Here is a 20,384-nt window from a genome sequence, read left to right on the forward strand (position 1 = left end):
CAGAAAAACAGATACTGATACGAAACATCAGTGATGTCATCAACCATCAGTGATGTCATCATCCATCAGTGATGTCATCGTTGGTTTGTGAACGTTATGAATCCTCCAGTTCAGATTCTGTCCGTCACCATCTTTGCTAGTTCGGAGTGGTTTGGAGCAGGAAGTGACCATATTTGGACGAGCTGGGGGAGGAGCCAGCGGTGGATCTGACCGATCTGATTGGAAACCTGACGATACTACGTCCCGCCCACCGATAGCTGTAACCTGACTGCACCGCAGGCCTGTCAATCAAACAGACACGCCCCCAAAAACAGGTCTTCTTGAATCTTCTTTTCTAATGAATGAGGGATTATTTTCAGATGGACCTCCAGAAAACTAAGAAGAAGGAGTGACTTTAGCTAACAACACCGAGATAACTGATGGACACATTTTATTCACTTTGGATTTGATGAGAGAAGTTGAATGGGAGTCTATGGAGCCGGAGGCTTTTTGGAGCCGACCTCTAGTGGCACTCGCTGGTATTGCAGCTGAAGACACTTCTGCATCAGCCTCATTTCGACGGTGTGTGATGGTGTGTAAAATTCTACCTGTGATGTCGGTCCCTCTGTCTTCATCTGAGTCCTCTTCTTTCACATCTGCTTTCACCTCCTTCATTTCGGGTACGAAGAAGTCCGTCTGACGGGACAGTGGAACCATGTAGTTGATGACGTCTGAGCTGCAGATCTCAATAGTTGGGAACGCACAGAGCTTCCTCTCCTGTTGAAAAAAAAGAGACACAAAAGAGGAGGTTAGATCTACAACACGTAAAACCCCGAGGACACGGAGACGCCTGAATATCAGCTGATGTTAACAAACGTGTGCATGTTCCTGTAATTAGGAAAGTGCTTAACTTTCAGAACAACATGGTGCAGCGAGAGGAAAGAGATAGAAAGGAGATGAGTCGCTTTAAGCTACGAGAAAGATCAGACCAACACTGAGAAGATCGTCTGCTCAAGTTCAGGATACAACAATGATGTGTGTTCATTTTCACAAGTCCAATTAATTCTGGTCTTTTCCGTTAATCTGCCATCGTTATGTATATTGTACGTTATATATGTATGTTATATATGTATATTGTACATTATATATGTATGCTGTACGTTATATATGTATATTGTACGTTATGTATGTATATTATGTATGTATATTGTATGTTATATATGCATGTTGTACGTTATATATGTATGCTGTATGTTATATATGTATATTTACGTTATATATGTATATTGTATGTTATATATGTATGTTGTACATTACATATGTATGTTGTGTTATATGTATATCGTACATTATGTGTATTGTACATTACGTAAGTATATTGTACGTTATATATGTATGTGGTATGTTATATATGTAGGTTTTATGTTATACATGTATATTGTACGTTATATATGTATGTTGTACGTTATATATGTATATTGTACGTTATATATGTATGTTGTACATTATGTATGTATATTGTACGTTATGTATGTATGTTGTACATTATGTATGTATATTGTACGTTATATATATTGTACATTATGTATGTATACTGTACGTTATGTATGTATATTGTACGTTATATATGTATATTGTACGTTATATATGTATGTTGTACGTTATGTATGTATATTGTACGTTATATATGTATATTGTACGTTATATATGTATGTTGTACGTTATGTATGTATATTGTACGTTATATATGTATATTGTACGTTATATATGTATGTTGTACATTATGTATGTACATTGTACGTTATATATATATTGTACATTATGTATGTATATTGTACGTTATGTATGTATATTGTATGTTATATATGTATATTGTACGTTATATATGTATGTTGTACATTATGTATGTACATTGTACGTTATATATATATTGTACATTATGTATGTATATTGTACGTTATGTATGTATATTGTATGTTATATATGTATATTGTACGTTATATATGTATGTTGTACATTATGTATGTATATTGTACATTATATGTATATATATTGTACATTATGTATGTATATTGTACGTTATATATGTATGTTGTACGTTATATATGTATATTATATGTTATGTATGTATATTGTACGTTATATATGTATGTTGTACGCTGATGTTTCAGGGGAATCAACTGAAACACTCCAGAAGGGTTGAATCAGTTCTACTGAAGAAGCTACACATCCGTCAAACACTCAAAAGGTTTTATAACAATTAAATCCTCTTTTTTTTAAAACCTCACACCAAATTCTAAATATACATAAAAAGCTCAAACAACAACGACCAATCTTGGAGGTTTTTAGACAGACAGAACAAAATATCAGAGATATGTAGCTCAGAAATGCCAACATAACGCGATGTCTCCCACATATTAATGTGAATATAAGCCCTCCTATGTAGGTGCATTAAAGTTGCATTACAATCCACATCAATGTGTCTACATGTGCACTCTCCGATGGTGTTCGCAGAAAGTGGAGAGTTCATAAATATTATACCATATTTTCTCTAAAGTGGACATTACTCTTGCATCATTTTTGCTTTGTGCTTCCATACAGTTCTCGGGGGGGCTGCAGGGGAGGGAGCTCTCTGATGAGGAGGAAGTAAGAGGGAAGCTGCTGCTCTGATGATCGCTCGCAAAGTGACAGATGAACGTTTTGGACACCAAAGAGGATCGACAGCAGGTTCAACTTCAGTCCATCAAAATCAGAAGAACAGTTTGCTCGACTTCACGGAGGCAGAAAGGCCACGGTGGGAAGTTTTTACAGTCCCATGCCATAACTTTTACATTCGTTGTGATCCATGTGAGCAGTCAGTGTGTTGGTCGAGCAGGTTATAACACACTGACGGTGTGGAGGAGGTTTTTAGGCTCTTCCTCTTCCTCTTCCTCTTACGATGCAGCAAGAGAATCTATGTAGCTGCCAAACTTTAGAACGTGAAAGTCGCTCTATAGAGCCCGGGTTTAATTTGTCCCTTCTGGGCTACTGTAGAAACATGGCAGGCTCCGAGAAAGAGGACCTGCTCCTCATCCCTCCCCAACAAAAGACATGACTATATGGAGGGCGTTTCAATCAATCAGCCACTGATCGGCCGATATCAGCCCTAAAAAAACTCTCTGTGCTCAGTTTAAATTGCTTCAGTTAGTATTTTTCTTATTAAAGAGAGATATTTGATGAACCTCTACCTATCAGAGCCTGCTGCCTGTTATTTCAGGAGAATAATAAAAGACAACATCAGTCTGAGCCAGCAAGTGTAGATAGCTCGTAGCACAGCACGGAATATAATCAATTAATGACACTTTATTATCTCTTAATTTGAAAACATAATGTACAGCGTTGTTAAGAATAGTTAAATATATAAATAATGCTGCACAATAAATAAAAGGTTTGAAATAGAGTGTGTGATTGGTGATCAGACTCAAAAGCATCAGAGCATCCTTAGAATATACCTGAAAATGGTGAATTTTGGGCAGCACGGTGGTGCAGTGGTTAGCACTGTCGCCTCACAGCAAAAAGGTTCCGGGTTGGAATCCGGTCCTGGGCCTTTCTATGTGAGTTTGCATGTTCTCCCTGTGCTTGCGTGGGTTCTCTCCGGGTTCTCCGGCTTCCTCCCATCATCCAAAAACATGCACCTCAGGTCAGGTTACCTGGCGCCGCGCTAGTGGCAGCCTGCTGCAGCAGCTCCCCCCTGAGAGCCCCCCCTGAGAGCCCCCCTGCTGTAGCGAAGAAATTTCCACTCGGGGATTAATAAAGTGAAATTTGAAGAAATTGTAGTTTCTTGATTCCTGTTGTTCTGGTTTTGAACCCTCATGGTTGAAATGCACTTATTGTAAGTCGCTTTGGATAAAAGCGTCAGATAAATGTAATGTAATGAATATTATATTCCATTTCTTTCCCCTGAATCCTCACGCTGCACCTTTTAGGGGAAACGCTCTGCAGATACAATAGAAAGGCGAGCTGGTCTGACACATTACATGATCCAATTTGGCTCCTTCCTCATTGTAAAGGACATTTTCTGACAGTCTGCAGCCGCGGGCGTCGAGCTCAGCTGCAGCAGAGCTGATGTGCTTCCTGCTCGGACTTCAGCTGCTTTTAAGGTTAAAGCTGCGGTGCTGCGGATACGTCCAGTTCTGAGACACGGAGACGGAGCGCAGAGCACACGGCTGCATCGCAGTCCCGCTGACAGCTGTGCTGTGATCACAGCTCCAGTCGGGCTCCTTCCAGCTCGGCAGCTACAGACATGATGAAGCGGCTCCGTTTGCCGTTTGCAAAGTGAACAAACTTTCTAAGTTTCTATCAAGCTGCTACAGATAAATGTATTTTCTATGTTGAATAGTACTTCTGTAATTTTGACACCTTTTCTTTCCCACATGGACACATTCACTGATCCATCTCACACTCTTTCTCTTTATTAGATTTTTATGCTCACTGTTCTTCCTCCTTCAGGATTTAATAAATTCATCTCTGAATCTGTTGAATGTACACACCAGGCTGTGTGATAAAAGAAAAGAAAAAAGGTCTATTCTGAGAGGGACAGACAGAAAGCAGCTGGTCGGTCTCACGGCCGTCAACTGGCTCCTTTTCCTTTGGGTCAGGATGATCTCGGCTGATTGATTGGTTTTAATTTAATCCTTTACAAAATAAGAGCGTGGGAGCCGCTATGAATCACCTGGCTGCTGCTCACAGTGGCTGCAGCCCCGAGGCTGCTGATGCAAATGAGCACCCGTCTTCTTCAACCTGCACCGATAATGAGCAGGGAATTCAAACAAAGCCAGTTACCACGCACGCACACGCACGCACACGCACGCACGCACACACACACACACACACACACACACACACACACGTCTCCAAGGAATACTGTAGCGTAAAGACTAAGAAAGCCTCGTGTGAGATAGATGTCTACCAACACACGTGACGGCACAATTGATCTGGTTAAACAGGACCTTGTTCACAACTGTCAGCGTGTCTGTGGTACGAGGCGGCCTCAGTTTTATTCTCACCTTCTGATGAGCTTCTATCCAAATTGTTTATTAAACCGAATCCCTCACTGCAGATTGGTTTAATCTGTGGTAATAATATTTATTTCAGTTCAACTTTCATATTAGTATTGATTTCAAAGAACTCTGTCACTCTACACGTAAATATGTTATTTCTTATCATTCCCTCTATCGTTAACAAGGAGAACGTCTCCAAATTATATTGTAATTCATACTTGACTCCATTTGTCTTTGTCTACAAGTCATTCACATATTAAATAAACTTCAAGTGATATTAATTCGTTTTCTTTTATCAGTATCAGTTGACATTTAATAAAAAGTAAACACAGACACAAACTGCCACACATACAGCGGTGGGGAATTCCTTTTATTTTTGAAATATTCTCTATATTTCTTTATAAATTTGAAAAAGGGCAGAAATTAAATGTCAGGGCAGAAGTCATAGAAACTGTTTTTATGAGGCAAAGATAACCTGACTACACCACAGGCCTGTCAATCAAACAGACACGCCCCCCAAAACAGGTCTTCTTGAATCTTCTTTTCTAATGAATGAGGGATTATTTTCAGATGGACCTCCAGAAAACTAAGAAGAAGGAGTGACTTTAGCTAACAACAACAACAACAACAACAGCCTGATTGTTCAGGTCTGGAAGCTACAAACACGTTTATATGTTTATAGTTAAAGTTTAGAACTAGTGTTACTTCAAGCTCTTTCCATATTGTTGTTCAGCGTCTAAAATCGATTTTATTATTCTTTTCTTACACCCCAAACTGATCACTGATTTTTCGCCTGACAGCCAACAAAAGCAAAAACACTTCCAGCATCTATTATTAAGCTTTGATATGCAGATCAAAGCAGGTCTCACTGACCAGTAATCCATATTTCCTCTCACTGGGGAAATGAATAAAGAAATAGCGGACAGATGAACTGTCCCGTCATAATCAAAACTCGCTCCTGGCTCCAATGTTTGAATTATACCACAAGCAAGATGTTCTATTTCCTTCCACTGGCCTTTACTGATCTCTGCCTCCACGTCTGCTGCTGATTGGGTGCCATCTATCTCCCTATAGCGTATCATGCACATGCATCCACTTAACCTGCACGTGCGTCGTGAAGCTGCTGGGATCGAAACGTGTTCACCTGCAGGAGACGGAGGAAGATGAGACTGAACCGTCTGAAAACAGGTCGGTCGCTTCCTCGCCTGAGCGGCAGCGATCATCCCGGTCTCACCGGGAGGACGTGGCATCCTGGTGGAGATCCAGCCGGGAAAAACACCAGTGAACCTAACCTTCTTCATGGCTCGACAAAATGGGTCACTATCGGCCGTGGCCCTTCTCTCCACGTTATACAACCTCACTCCGTGATAATTAATGATCTTGCAGCGCTGAAGTGTTTTCGTTATTAAACACATTACATGTAAATTAGTGGTGAATAAGTGACTGAGGCATTCGGCTACTCTACAAAAGAAATACGTTTCTCTTACAACTTAAACAGCATTTATTTGAAAGGAAATGCTCGTAAAAGTCTTGTTCCAGCCAAAAACTGGAGGTCAGCCAAGGACTGGGGTGTAATCAGAATATAACTGAGGTGTGATATATATTTATTATTTTTTATGCAGCCAATAATTAAAGATATACAAGATATGCATTCTCCAAACTGTTGCTCACTGACTACCAGCAGCCCACGACCCGGTTCTGAGCTCGCTGAAGGTTTAAACAATATGCAATAGCAGAGGAGGAGCTCCGCCCACAGTGAGACACAGAGATCAGAGGACAGAAACACAGCAGAGGGGCGGAGCTATAAAGAGTGTCTGTCATATACTCGGTTTTTACTTGGACATGTGTTTCTTTCAGGAGGGGCAGAGGGTCCCAATCGAAGGGAAACACTGGATTTTATTAGTTAAATCTGATTTTAGAACGATTTATTTGAAACTTTTTAAACCAGTTTGGTGACACGAGTTGCGTTCACTGCAGGAGGCTTTAAGGAACACTTTCATTTTGTCAAAGTAGATCTCAGAGGAAAAAAGCTTGGAGACCCCTGATAATACACGTTTTCATTTCAAATGAAAACCACCTGATTTCTCAGAAAAAGTCAATAAGAAGGAGGCGTGGCCACAAAAGAAATAGATAATCTGATGGGAAGTGACAGCCAGCTGTGCGACCATCATCTAATAGAACGAAGCCCAGTTCTCCTGATGTGCCCTTGACCATCTCAATCTCCTTCACACCCCCGGGGTGCGACTCAGTGGTCGACCTTTTACCTACATTGGAAGATAGAAGCTGTAATTCCCCACAAAATCAATAAAAGTGTCACATTTTACCCCACCGCTCATCAGGCAGCCTCCTGGGAGTTTGATAATTGCATTTGTAACAATCAAGATGAGTTTCATGATCTTCATGAGTCTCATAAGGTGACAGTCGAAACTCAAACTGCTTTTCTCAGATCAAACCAAACGAGACCGGACTACAGATAAGACAGAAAATATCAGAAATAATTACAAGATGCATAAGCTGATTGGGATCATCCCTTATGCATAAATAATATTTAGTTTTCTTCTTTTGACCTAAAAGGATTTCCTTTAAAGCAAGAAATTAGTGCAGCTGAAATCACTTTGTTTAAGTGGTGAGTTCATTAGTCGGTGATCTAACGACACCTTCGGGTAAATCAGGAGCGATTGGGACAATTGTTTGCTGAAAGCATGCGCTGTGAATGTATTGTTGAGTGCAATCAGTGTGCGTGCGTGCGTGTGCGTGCGTGCGTGCGTGCGTGCGTGCGTGCGTGCGTGCGTGTGCGTGTCAGATGCAGGCGAGGGTCCCATTGGGGGGTTCGGTCGTGTTTTTGACCTCTGGCAGCTGCTCTCTGAATACACAGCATCCTTCCTCCAGTAGAAATACCAATAAGAGGAACGTAAACACAGATAACAACCCCTGCAGCTGCATTTACTGCATCACTTAACCAACTCTGAACCATAAAGACGTCCGCGGAGGAACTGGGCCAGAAGGACGGCAGTTTATATATGAAATGTCTTCGGTCCGCTCGGGTCGGGTGAATATCACGAACACGCCTCCTCTTACAGATGTGTCTTAAAAGATATGATATCAAAACAAACATTGTCAAAGATCTGAGATCGGGCTGGTTTTCTTCTTTTCACGTCTGGACATCCCAGAAAAATAAGAGACTGGACACGTCAGAGAATCTGAGTCTCAAGAGGGATGTCTGCAGGTGTGATGTGGGTCATTTTTACGTCACTCTGAGTCGCGTGGATAAAATCTTAACTGAGTATGTTGCTGACATTATACTCTGCACCCCGAGTCCTGAGGCCAGTATTAATTATATACAATATATATTAGCCGACATCAAACAACCCGAGGAGAAGAGGAACGCATTGGTACCCGGCTCTGGAGCTTTGCAGGTAAAACTGAGACGCTGTGAGATTAGACGCCAAGTTGATTAATAATCAAATAGTTCAGGGCGAATTTCAAAATTGTATTTTTGCATTTGCTGGGGCAAAGTCTTGGTTCACTGATCTGCGCTGGTTCATGTTGGGTAACTCGATGACACATAGCCTGAAGATAACCAATGAGTTAGTGTACCTCCAAAATGAAGCGACCTCCAAGGAAGCCCATAATGACTGTGCCATACATCACTGAACACAATCTGTGATGGCAGATTACATACAAAGCAGCAGTACAAAATAAATCCTCACATTTATGTTAAAAACACTGCTGTATCTCCTTCTTTATATTTTTAATTATAAAAGTGGTGAATTCATTCTATGGTTGTGGCTCTGGGGGGGAAATGTCTGTCCACCACTTTGGACTTTAAAATCTCCAGATCTGATGGATGGATTTCCATGAAATTTGGTGCAAATATTCTCATAATTAAACTCTCATAACCCCGCTGCCATAATTAGATATCTCGATACTGTGGCTTCATAGACTCGACACTATGTTGTGATGTTTGCCGCAGTGGTTCAATCAGAGCTGATAAAAGTGAGTACACTTGGAAAATTTCAGTAAAATTTGAGAGCTTGGTTCTTGGACTTCAGCCTCGTATTTCAACCATCAGTGATGTCATCAACCATCAGTGATGTCATCATCCATCAGTGAGGTCATCGTTGGTTTGTGAACGTTATGAATCCTCCAGTTCAGATTCTGTCCGTCACCATCTTTGCTAGTTCGGAGCGGTTTGGAGCAGGAAGTGACCATATTTGGACGAGCTGGGGGAGGAGCCAGCGGTGGATCTGACCGATCTGATTGGAAACCTGACGATACTACGTCCCGCCCACCGATAGCTGTAACCTGACTGCATCGCAGGCCTGTCAATCAAACAGACACGCCCCCAAAAACAGGTCTTCTTGAATCTTCTTTTCTAATGAATGAGGGATTATTTTCAGATGGACCTCCAGAAAACTAATAAGAAGGAGTGACTTTAGCTAACAACACCGAGAGAACTGATGGACAGTTTTGCTGATGTCCACATAAATACACATCTTGCAGTTTAATGATACATTATACTGTATTTCCAGCCAGTGTTGTTACACTCTTAATTAGCTTCAGTAATGATTCAGAGCAGCAACTGTTTTGACTGAAGAGTTTGGTTGTGATCAGAGACACAAAAACTGTTCAAAGCTTTTCCCTAAAACATGAAATCACCTCCTGAAGTAGACGGCGATGAGGCAGCTTCAGGCGAAGTACGCAGAAACCGAAAAATGAAATTACAACACTTCACAATGGATTGAAGGGAGCATCGCAGATGAACTGACGGTTTTCCTCTTCTCACCGTTTAAAGAAACTACTGATCCTGAGACAAACAACAGTGGTCCTGTCGGGAGTAAGAAGCAGTGACAGCCCCCCCCCCTCCTCCAGGGAGAGATGTGAGATATGGCTGTGGAGCTGCGCTGAATAATGAAAGGAAGACAGAGTGTTCATTCAGCAACAACCTGCAGCACGGAGGAAGACTCCGGCCTGATGAGCGTCTGCAAGGTGCTTCAACACAACAGCCTCAACACAGAAAACATCCATACAAACACACACATCTATTTATAGGCAGGTGATTTTTCACTCTGGTCCCCCGGCATACGAAAAAGGAAAATTAATACAAAAGCCGGGCGCCTCATGGTGACGATTGGTGCCAGTCTCCTGAGCTCTCTCTTACCGCTGGTCTATTTACTCCCACTGCAGCATTACAGCCACATAATCCACCCTCCTCACACCCTCCGTGACCTCCTCCCTCCTTCCTATCCACGCAAAGAGACAAAAACTCTACTTCACACCTCAGCAGAGGTGTCCAATTCCGACTGTCCCTCATGGTCACACACTTCCCCAGAACATAGTATTTTCATTCTGCCTGTGATAGGGCTATTTTCTGCATCCCTCTCAGCAGGCCCGGGCGTCTTCCATCACCTCCTCGCCGTGTGCAAATACGGCTGTGTGGAGGTCGCGGAGATCTGAGGGCTGAAAATGGCACCGCTGGAAGGACTCCGGCGCCGGAGGAGCAGGAAGGCAGGGCGGTGGGTCTGTTGCAACCTCTCGTTGCACTCATGCAATCAATAAACACAAACACTTGATGAGCTACAAGTATAGTGACTCTGTCAGCAGCTGCTGTGGTCTCCAGAGGTCCTCCGCGATTGATCCGGTGAGCTGGCGAGAGGCAATAAGAGCAGCTCGCTCCCAGCGGTCGATTATAAACTCCCCCTCACGGTTTCCTTTCCTTCTTCTGATCAGGGTGTTTTTAGACGACGATAAAAAATTAAAAACAGGACAGTTCGAAGGGAAACCTGAAAATATACTGCTGAGGTTTTATTCTGATATAATATATGTGTGTAGTTCACAAATCCTGCTGACTAATAATGCTGTCGGCATGAGTATTGGGAGTAATCTGGTTAATGCAGGTAAGAAAATCTGTAATCAGAAGTCTATGGATGCTGCAACCTGCGTTTTTATTATGATTTGTTGAGAACATTTAAATATTAGGTGAAATATTCTGTAAAAACGGCCTTTTATGGACTTATTTATTTCAGTTTTCGTCAAACTTAGTTTTCAGTTATTTTAGATACAACAAAGCCCCTAACGTCTACACTTTTAGAAACCAGTCTGAATTACAGCATCTCATGTAAAAATCAAACTGCGTTAACTAAGTTTGTTACATGTAAACCCACTGAAGTCCCTGGAGCTCTAAATACACCCTTCACTGAATGTTCTTTAAGGCCTGAAGAAAACAAACAGCAGCTTTGTGAGATTTCCTTCTGAGAAGAGATTCAGGAGAAAAGAACGAGGCCATTAAGAAAACCGTTGGAGAGGTTTGCAGTCTATTAGTCCTGAACATTAAAGCTTTAAGATTCAGTGAAGCATTGCATTGGAGAGCAGAATATGGAAATACATGAATATGAATGGTGATTAATTTTAAACAGGCCGACGGATTCTGTGCTCTAATTGAGATCTTAATCTGAGAGTCTAATGTTAGAGATATTCTCATCTCTATTCTAATGAGATACAATTAGGAGGAGGAGACGTGGCGACACAATGGACCATCGAATCTTTACTCCTGCAGGCCTCTCATGTACAGAGCACCTTAAATATTAGTCATATAATAACTCTGCAGCTTCTCTGCACCAGCGAACCTGCAGGCTTTTAGTGGGACCAGAAAATTATTCGTGAATCATTTCTGACCTGTTAAGTGAAGAGGGCTTCTTCTCAGGAAATGGCATTTTGTTAAGTTTCAGCAGTTTAATGAAGCTCCACAAAAAACACACAACCTCAGAAAGATCATTAAAAATGTGCCTCTGCGTCCCGGTGGCATCCTTACAGAGCCATGCACAGCCAATCAATTCATACACACACTTGTCCAGACATAATTAAAAGTTATGAAAGGAGGCAGCAGCAAAAAAGTACCGTCCACGGACAGAGAAGGTGTGATTAATGTAGCGCCGATGTGATTAATGCGCCTGTAATGAGTTGTGTCTGGTGTTTTGTTGAAGATTTGGCCAAAGAATTAAATGACAGACGGGACGAATTATAACAGAGTTGTGAGGTAAAAAAAAAAAGAAGAAAAAAAAAAAAGACCTGCGTTGAATAGAAGGGAAGTCATGGGTGATGAAAAATATTCCCTCCAAACATCAGAATGAACAGAGAAACAAATTTCTGTTGCTCAGGACTCCCTGGGTCTGTTGTCCCTCGTGAAGTCCGGACCAGTCGGGATATCAGCCATTCTACCACGATATGAAAAAAACATTGGTAACCATCCCAGACCTTCACACAGGAAGAGGATGCACACGACAAATGACATTCAACTTACTACAGAAAGAACTTCTGAACCTCTTCATTTGCTTTAAAGTAAAGAAAATCCAAACTTACTGAATATTCTGCACAATATTCACGTTTCAGTATTTAATTGGCAAAATGGGAGCCTGGTTACGCTCCATAGGGAAGCGTCTGCAGTCGTTCCATCCTACTGGGAATACACCACACATTAATTTTAACCAATCAGCATGTGCAAAAAATGCCCTTTGGAAACCCTCTTTGAGGATAATTCGAAATCCAATTCTGTGGATTTGAACAAGAAGGTATGTTTTCGTAAAACCACAAACTACATAAAAGTGGGTAAAGATTACGGGTCTCTAAAATGGTTCTGATCCAGAAGTGTCTTCAGCTGCAATACCAGCGAGTGCCACTAGAGGTCGGCTCCAAAAAGCCTCCGGCTCCATAGACTCCCATTCAACTTCTCTCATCAAATCCAAAGTGAATAAAATGTGTCCAGCAGTTATCTCGGTGTTGTTAGCTAAAGTCACTCCTTCTTCTTAGTTTTCTGGAGGTCCATCTGAAAATAATCCCTCATTCATTAGAAAAGAAGATTCAAGAAGACCTGTTTTTGGGGGCGTGTCTGTTTGATTGACAGGCCTGCGGTGCAGTCAGGTTACAGCTATCGGTGGGCGGGACGTAGTATCGTCAGGTTTCCAATCAGATCGGTCAGATCCACCGCTGGCTCCTCCCCCAGCTCGTCCAAATATGGTCACTTCCTGCTCCGAACCGCTCCGAACTAGCAAAGATGGTGACGGACAGAATCTGAACTGGAGGATTCATAACGTTCATGAACCAACGATGACCTCACTGATGGATGATGACATCACTGATGGTTGATGACATCACTGATGGTTGAAATACGAGGCTGAAGTCCAAGAACCAAGCTCTCAAATTTTACTGAAATTTTCCAAGTGTACTCACTTTTATCAGCTCTGATTGAACCACTGGGGCAAACATCACAACATAGTGTCGAGTCTATGAAGCCACAGTATCGAGATATCTAATTATGGCAGCGGGGTTATGAGAGTTTAATTATGTTCAAGTGTTTTAATTAACCCCCATAAACTGCACATATAGCCGACAGAGGAGTGATCAAGGCAGCGAACTGCCTTCATGTCCACGGCCACAATCAGTGTGAAGGGAACAGTGGAAGGAAACAGGAAACTGGAACTAATCTTATGACTAATGGCACGTTTTAAGTGCTACCAAAGATAACAATTTGTTTTCTCATCACGCCTCCATCCCCCGAAGACAAACGGAGCGAACACAGGGAGGGCTGGTCCGATGTCAGCCCCGAGACGAAGCAGGCTATTGGGTCTGGGTTGAAAGTCGCCAAAAAGTCGCTGCTGTCCAAAGGCCGAGAACCGTGTTTAAGCCGCGGGCCACCCACTATTCAGGCTCTCAGCGTGGCACGACGGCAGCCTAATGCTTACAATTAACAACCCCTTCTGCTGACAGAGCTCCGATCTGAGAGCCCGGATCCGCCGCTCGCAGCCTGATCCGGCCCTAATGACTGTGTTTTATAAGAAACGGGAGCCAAACGACGGGGCAGGAGGCAAACGAATACAAGAAGAAAATAAAGTGAGAGTCAGACAAGAAGTTGAAGATAAATCGGAGAGAAAATAGGGCGAGTCGCTGGCTGATTTGGGTAAAAAAAAAAAAAAAAAGCACCATTACATTATCGTATAAGAAGAAAAATGAGAGAGAGACATCAGCCAATATTTCAGTTTTATAGGTTTGTTTCGATGCTAAACACAAACACCAGCGCGAGCCATCTCTTCATGATGAAGATATGATGATGTGATTGATCTGTCGCCTACGTTGTCACGTCTGCTGGGGGAGAAATAATATCAGACACTGTTGTTTAAGGGAGAAAATACAGAGAACAAAGAGCTGAAGAAAAAGTGCGATAAACAACAGCTTTATGTTGCTTGTTCCAATTCTTTTAACCACCTGTTGTCCCTTTACACTTTATTCATTATAACACTTCCTGTGGAGGAGCGGAGCTGCTGCTTCTCTCAGTTTTGAAGGTTTTTACGATTTAAACTTCTTGTCAAAATGAAGCACTTTATTTTGGTAATCTGTTTTTAAATTATTATGTTTTAATGATGACAGAACTGGCTACCTTTCGGTGCCACTGCTTTAATTACTTAGATATTGAAAATTAAGTTGAGATGGACGTTGGCAGTCAGAAGCCCACAGACCATCTGGAGGAGTGGGAGTTCTCCTGGTGGGCCCGTGGACCCGGTGGGCCGCCGGTGAGTCGTAGCAGCACCAAACATTAAATCAGGAGGAGAAATATATGTTGTTGGATCCGTCTGACTAACAGGCAGATGTGAGTTTAAGTTCACATCTCAGGAGTTCATCACTTTTTCTCCCACCAACATCACTTTGGTACATTTTGCTTCTGAAACACCTGACTGACAAATAATAATTACAAAACGAAAGAATATAAATAAAGGTTTAAACATGATTATGATGTGATCACTGTAACACAGGAATGGATGAATTGGTGCAGAAGTTTTCCAGATATTTTCCCCATATAACATTCATCACCGTGATGATTAGATGATGATTAGACCTTAATACAAAATATAGTTTAGGCTGATGGGAGTATCAATAATTTCAGTTATTTGGTGATAGCAATAAAATGATTTGTCTGGTTGGTGACCTGAATGTTTGTATCAAAGTTAATAGAAATCCATCCAACAGCAGTGATGACATTTCACTTTAAATCACAAAAGTTATCCTAATGATGGCGCTGGAGGAAAAAGGCACGGTGATGCATATACGGATGTTATACAGGCAAACTAAAAGTGTCTGAGAGCTCCACATGTTGAGTAACATTTATTCACATAGCTGAGCTCCACCCAAAGCAGGTGAATCAGCTTCTTTTATGTCAACAAATTGAAAATGTAATTAAAATGTTACATATTTTGCAGAAACTTTAATCTAAAATAGAATTTGAGAACAATTAAAACACTACTCTAATCTGCGTAATAGTTCTTCTGTTATTTTGCAGAAATTATTGTCCAAAACAATCGTCTCTCCATTTTCTTTCTAAATGTTCTCGTTACAGTTTGTAGTCATTACAGTTCGGATTTTACAGCACTTTAGAAAAAGGCGAATAAGCACGAGCTTGTCAAATATCACCGTGGGCCAACAGGAAAAAAACACTGTTTCCTGATCTTCATGAAATCTGTCTAGTTTTGGACTTTTATTGGCCTGGTTACTGTCTGCAGTCAAAGTCAGATCCGTTGTGTTATTGTTAAAGAAGCTGATTCAGCTGGTTTGGGTGGAGCTCAGCTATGTGAATAAATGTTTCTAAACACGAGGCGCTCTCGGACACTTTCATTTTGTCAAAGTAGCTCTCAGAGGAAAAAAGGTTGGAGATTCTCCAACTCAACTTCAAGGCAGCGACTGAATGTCGGATACCGACCACGAGGTCCGACTGCTGACGGATGACGTCACTCAGAGCTGAAAAGACTTTCAACCTGACACACCTTCACCGAAATGATCTGTTGCACTACTGATGTGGATAATTCCTGTTTTACATCTGCATTTGTGCATAAAATGTTCAGGATATTTAATCTAACATTTATTGGGAAGAAAAACATGCTGATCAGCAGAGACCTCCTCCTCTGTTGTCGTTACTGTACTCTGCTCGTTGCTCCTACGGTCGGACCGTCCATCCTCCTGCAGCTCCTTCAATCCGGCCACACCTCACCGACTTTAAATTACTATTTGTCCTGTCCATCAGCCCCGACCGGCCCTCCTCCTCCTGTCACTCCACCTGAGAGGTGCTCATTATGTTCTGGCCCTGCCGGGAAAACTTCCACTTCCCCATGCTGTCTGTCTGTATTCAGATTCAGAGCTTCATGCTTTTAAATACCTGCTGGCTTTCACATCACAGATTCCGCTTTGTACTTTTCTACCTCCTGCTTTCTCTCCTTAAAGTTCCTGACGAGGTTTTTGATTTGGTTAGAGACGGTAGAGCATCTCTGCAGCGTTGTTGTATATTTGATGCAGCGTATATCTTAAAAATGTATTCAGCATTTCCTGATATCGAGGCCGTTTGTTAAAACCTAAAGCTGTGGCACCAGCAGGGCGGACACTCAGCTGCATCTCATATGGCTGACATTTTCATTTCGGACCTTTTCATGTCTCCCAACTTGTCCGGGTATTACTAATTGGATGGTCCGGTCCCCGTGGAAACCAGGCTGGTCGATGTCAGCAGCAGAGCTGCTTCCAGTCAGGACGGCGCATCAACACCCCCGACGCGGCCGTAGAGTCCGCTCAGGTCGATGTGCGGGTGTTGTCGGGCCGCATCAATTACCGATACATTATTTAGTCCTCCTGATTTTGGATGCCGCTCCAAACGAGAGGAAATCAATAAACTTCCTCTTCTTCTCTCCTGACATCATGTATTGAGCAACGTTACTTTATTTTACTGTAGCACGTCTGAGCGCAGCACCTGCAGCGTGTCAGCTACAGCTTTTATGATTTTCTACCGGTGCTGACAGCAACACAGATGATGGAAAATGTCAACACCGCTGACTGCTTCCTCAAATGAAACACATGACACCGACAGTCTTCAATGAAAGAGACTTCTGCACAGGAAAGTGAAGAAAACTGAAGCGCTCAGCAGCTCAACCTAACAATCCCTGACACCGTGCGGTTTGAGTGACAGCACGCTCACAAAATGCAAACTAGGACGAGTGCAAGACGAGGCAGCCCACCGCTGCGGTCCGTTTGACTGCTGGTGTCAAAGGTTCTGCTGCATATTACCGATAATGTCAATACTTTTAATCTGCACAGGTAAAATACAATAAAGACAGGAGGTAAAGGAAAGAAAAATACTTCAGAAACAGAAAAGTGTCAGTTCATCCGGCGAAGATCTCAAAGGTTCTTCACATTATTCTGGTGGACAAGCTGAACCGAGACAGGCAGGTTCTTCATCCTGTCAACCGGCCAGGTATGTGGTCGAGTCAGTTGTGTTTTACCCCTGCACTGGACTTTAGTGAGCCTGTTGCCAGGGCAACCGCCTCTGCTAAAGATGATCCCACCCCCCCGCCCGTCTGTTTTCCATGGAGACTGGATACTTTGATAATCTGAGGGATTGCAGAAGATGTGGGGGAAGTGCAGAGCGGCTGCCAAATGTCTTCTGAAGCACGGAGTTCTGTCCGCAGAGCAAAACGAGGAAAAGAGGCAGAAACACAACGAGCGGTGCTGCGTGTTCTTCACATGTCTGCGATTCACCCACTCATTTCACGAGGTGCTGGTTTTTAGGTTGTTTTTACTTGTAAAAATAAAAGCGCCTGATTAAATTCTAAGTCGTCAGGAGGCCTCAAGATGCAAACATAAATATTTATGATTCTCAAAACAATTTAAACAAACACTCAGAAGGCTTTTTATGGCCTGTAGTCACAGACATTCATCTTGTATGTGAATTATCATGTTGCGTCACTACCAGATATTATTCCTTATATTTAATGCTTTTAACTAAAATAATAAAACTGGTCCCAAGTCAACATGAATTCTTGTCACACTGGATGTGTTTAAACTACAGACTGGATATAAAACTACAGACTGGACATAAAACACAGACTGGATATAAAACTACAGACTGGATATAAAACCACAGACTGGATATAAAACTACAGACTGGATATAAAACTACAGACTGGATATAAAACTACAGACTGGACATAAAACCACAGACTGGATATAAAACTACAGACTGGATTTAAAACTACAGACTGAATATAAAACCACAGACTGGATATAAAACACAGACTGGATATAAAACTACAGACTGGATATAAAACCACAGACTGGATATAAAACCACAGACTGGATATAAAACTACAGACTGGATATAAAGCTACAGACTGAATATAAAACAGACTGGATATAAAACCACAGACTAGATATAAAACTACAGACTGGATATAAAACTACAGACTGGATATAAAACCACAGACTGGATTTAAAACTACAGACTGGATATAAAACTACAGACTTTATATAAAACTACAGACTGGATATAAAACTACAGACTTTATATAAAACCACAGACTGGATATAAAACTACAGACTTTATATAAAACTACAGACTGGATATAAAACTACAGAGTGGATATAAAACTACAGACTGGATATAAAACCACAGACTGGATATAAAACCACAGACTGGATAAAAAAAAAACTACAGACTGGATATAAAACCACAGACTGGATAAAAACTACAGACTGGATATGAAAGGGAAAAAAATATATAAAATGGATATAAGAGTTCGTAGCTTCAGGTTTGTAAAATGGTTCTGATCCAGAAGTGTCTTCAGCTGCAATACCAGCGAGTGCCACTAGAGGTCGGCTCCAAAAAGCCTCCGGCTCCATAGACTCCCATTCAACTTCTCTCATCAAATCCAAAGTGAATAAAATGTGTCCATCAGTTATCTCGGTGTTGTTAGCTAAAGTCACTCCTTCTTCTTAGTTTTCTGGAGGTCCATCTGAAAATAATCCCTCATTCATTAGAAAAGAAGATTCAAGAAGACCTGTTTTTGGGGGCGTGTCTGTTTGATTGACAGGCCTGTGGTGCAGTCAGGTTACAGCTATCGGTGGGCGGGACGTAGTATCGTCAGGTTTCCGATCAGATCGGTCAGATCCACCGCTGGCTCCTCCCCCAGCTCGTCCAAATATGGTCACTTCCTGCTCCAAACCACTCCGAACTAGCAAAGATGGTGATGGACAGAATCTGACTATTATAATTAAGAATAAAGTAAAAATAAGAGTTCCCCTTCTACCGACGTACAACTAAGTAATAGTCTTAATTGGCAAATGTTCTCTAGTGAAAACAAACCTTTTACCAGCGGAGTCACGACAGCCAGCTGCTCTAAAAAGGATTCTGAGGGATCAAACTTTAATTAAATCCATTAAGTTCTGTCATCGTTTAGGCCCAGAAATTCTTCTTTCTGAATATGATGGACAGGTTGGAAAAGTTCTTCAGCAAAGAGCAGATTTCTCCTTTGGATGTTGTTCCTTTTTTAAACGGGAACAAATTTAGTTCCAGGTTACCTCTTAAAAACAACTTACATTAATGCTGTTGTTCCAGCTGGTGGTTTTCTGGGGTTCTTAAAAAAGGTTTTAACCCTGAGTCAACCTCATCACGTTAATTGGATTTGTGACAGCGATGAAAACTGTGTTAAAAATAATAGTGAAATGATGAAACATTTCAAAAGATGACTCACAAAGCTGCTGGACTGCTGCCAAAAAACTAAATAAAATAAGATCAAAAACACAGAAAACCCAAATGGATTCTCCTGCTTACCAATAGATTTAATGTGAGGAAATTAAATGAGCTCTTGGAAATAAAAGCTGTAGAATTCCTCAGAGAACCAGATATGATACTGTATATATAATACCAATAGACATATTGAATATCAAATCCTGGAGCGACGCCTGATATGAGGAATAAAAGTGCCTAATGACCTGGTGGCGTTCTTTGAGTGTTTGAATCTCTACATCATTAGACTGTGTCAACAGGGAAGTGAACACAACACAGAGTCCAGCGGCCAAATGAGCAGATATGCAAATGAGTGAGGGGGAGAAGAAAATGTAAATTTGTTCCCTGCTCGCCACACAAAACATAGAGACTATTTATCTTCATTTTCAGCCAAATACAAAAAAAAGGTTCCCCAGACATGGAAAATATGGAGAACAATAAGCTGCCAACGAGTCTCGGAGGGGGGGGGTCCATATGAAAGTATTCGTCACAGCTGACAGCAGGAGATGAATGAAGGCTCAGCACAGTGTTACGGTTTTATTTCACGTTATTAATGTACAGCGTCCTCCACCGACGCTCATTACCTCATTCAACCTATGTAATGTAACACGCCTGTTCATTCCCACATATATACACACACACACACACACACACACACACACACACACACACACACACACACACACACACACACACACACACACACACACACACACACACACACACACACACACACACACACACACACACACACACACAGCACCGCACTGTGAGGA

The 20,384-nt window shown here is 41.8% G+C and overlaps 1 protein-coding gene across 1 annotated transcript in view; it reads right to left on the bottom strand.

Moving 5' to 3' along the window:
• Window positions 1–20,384, bottom strand: part of tex264a (testis expressed 264, ER-phagy receptor a) — a 67,423-nt gene that overhangs the window by 8,959 nt on the left and 38,080 nt on the right. The window contains exon 3 of the mRNA XM_069707428.1: window positions 588–756. Within this exon, the coding sequence (XP_069563529.1) occupies window positions 588–756 (169 nt within the window). The remainder of the gene's footprint in view (window positions 1–587; window positions 757–20,384) is intronic.

Source organism: Brachyistius frenatus, unplaced genomic scaffold, assembly GCF_029030835.1.
Source record: "Brachyistius frenatus isolate BFR_SWC_R1_liver_20210118 unplaced genomic scaffold, ASM2903083v1 Contig_4, whole genome shotgun sequence".
NCBI classification, from domain to species: domain Eukaryota; kingdom Metazoa; phylum Chordata; class Actinopteri; family Embiotocidae; genus Brachyistius; species Brachyistius frenatus.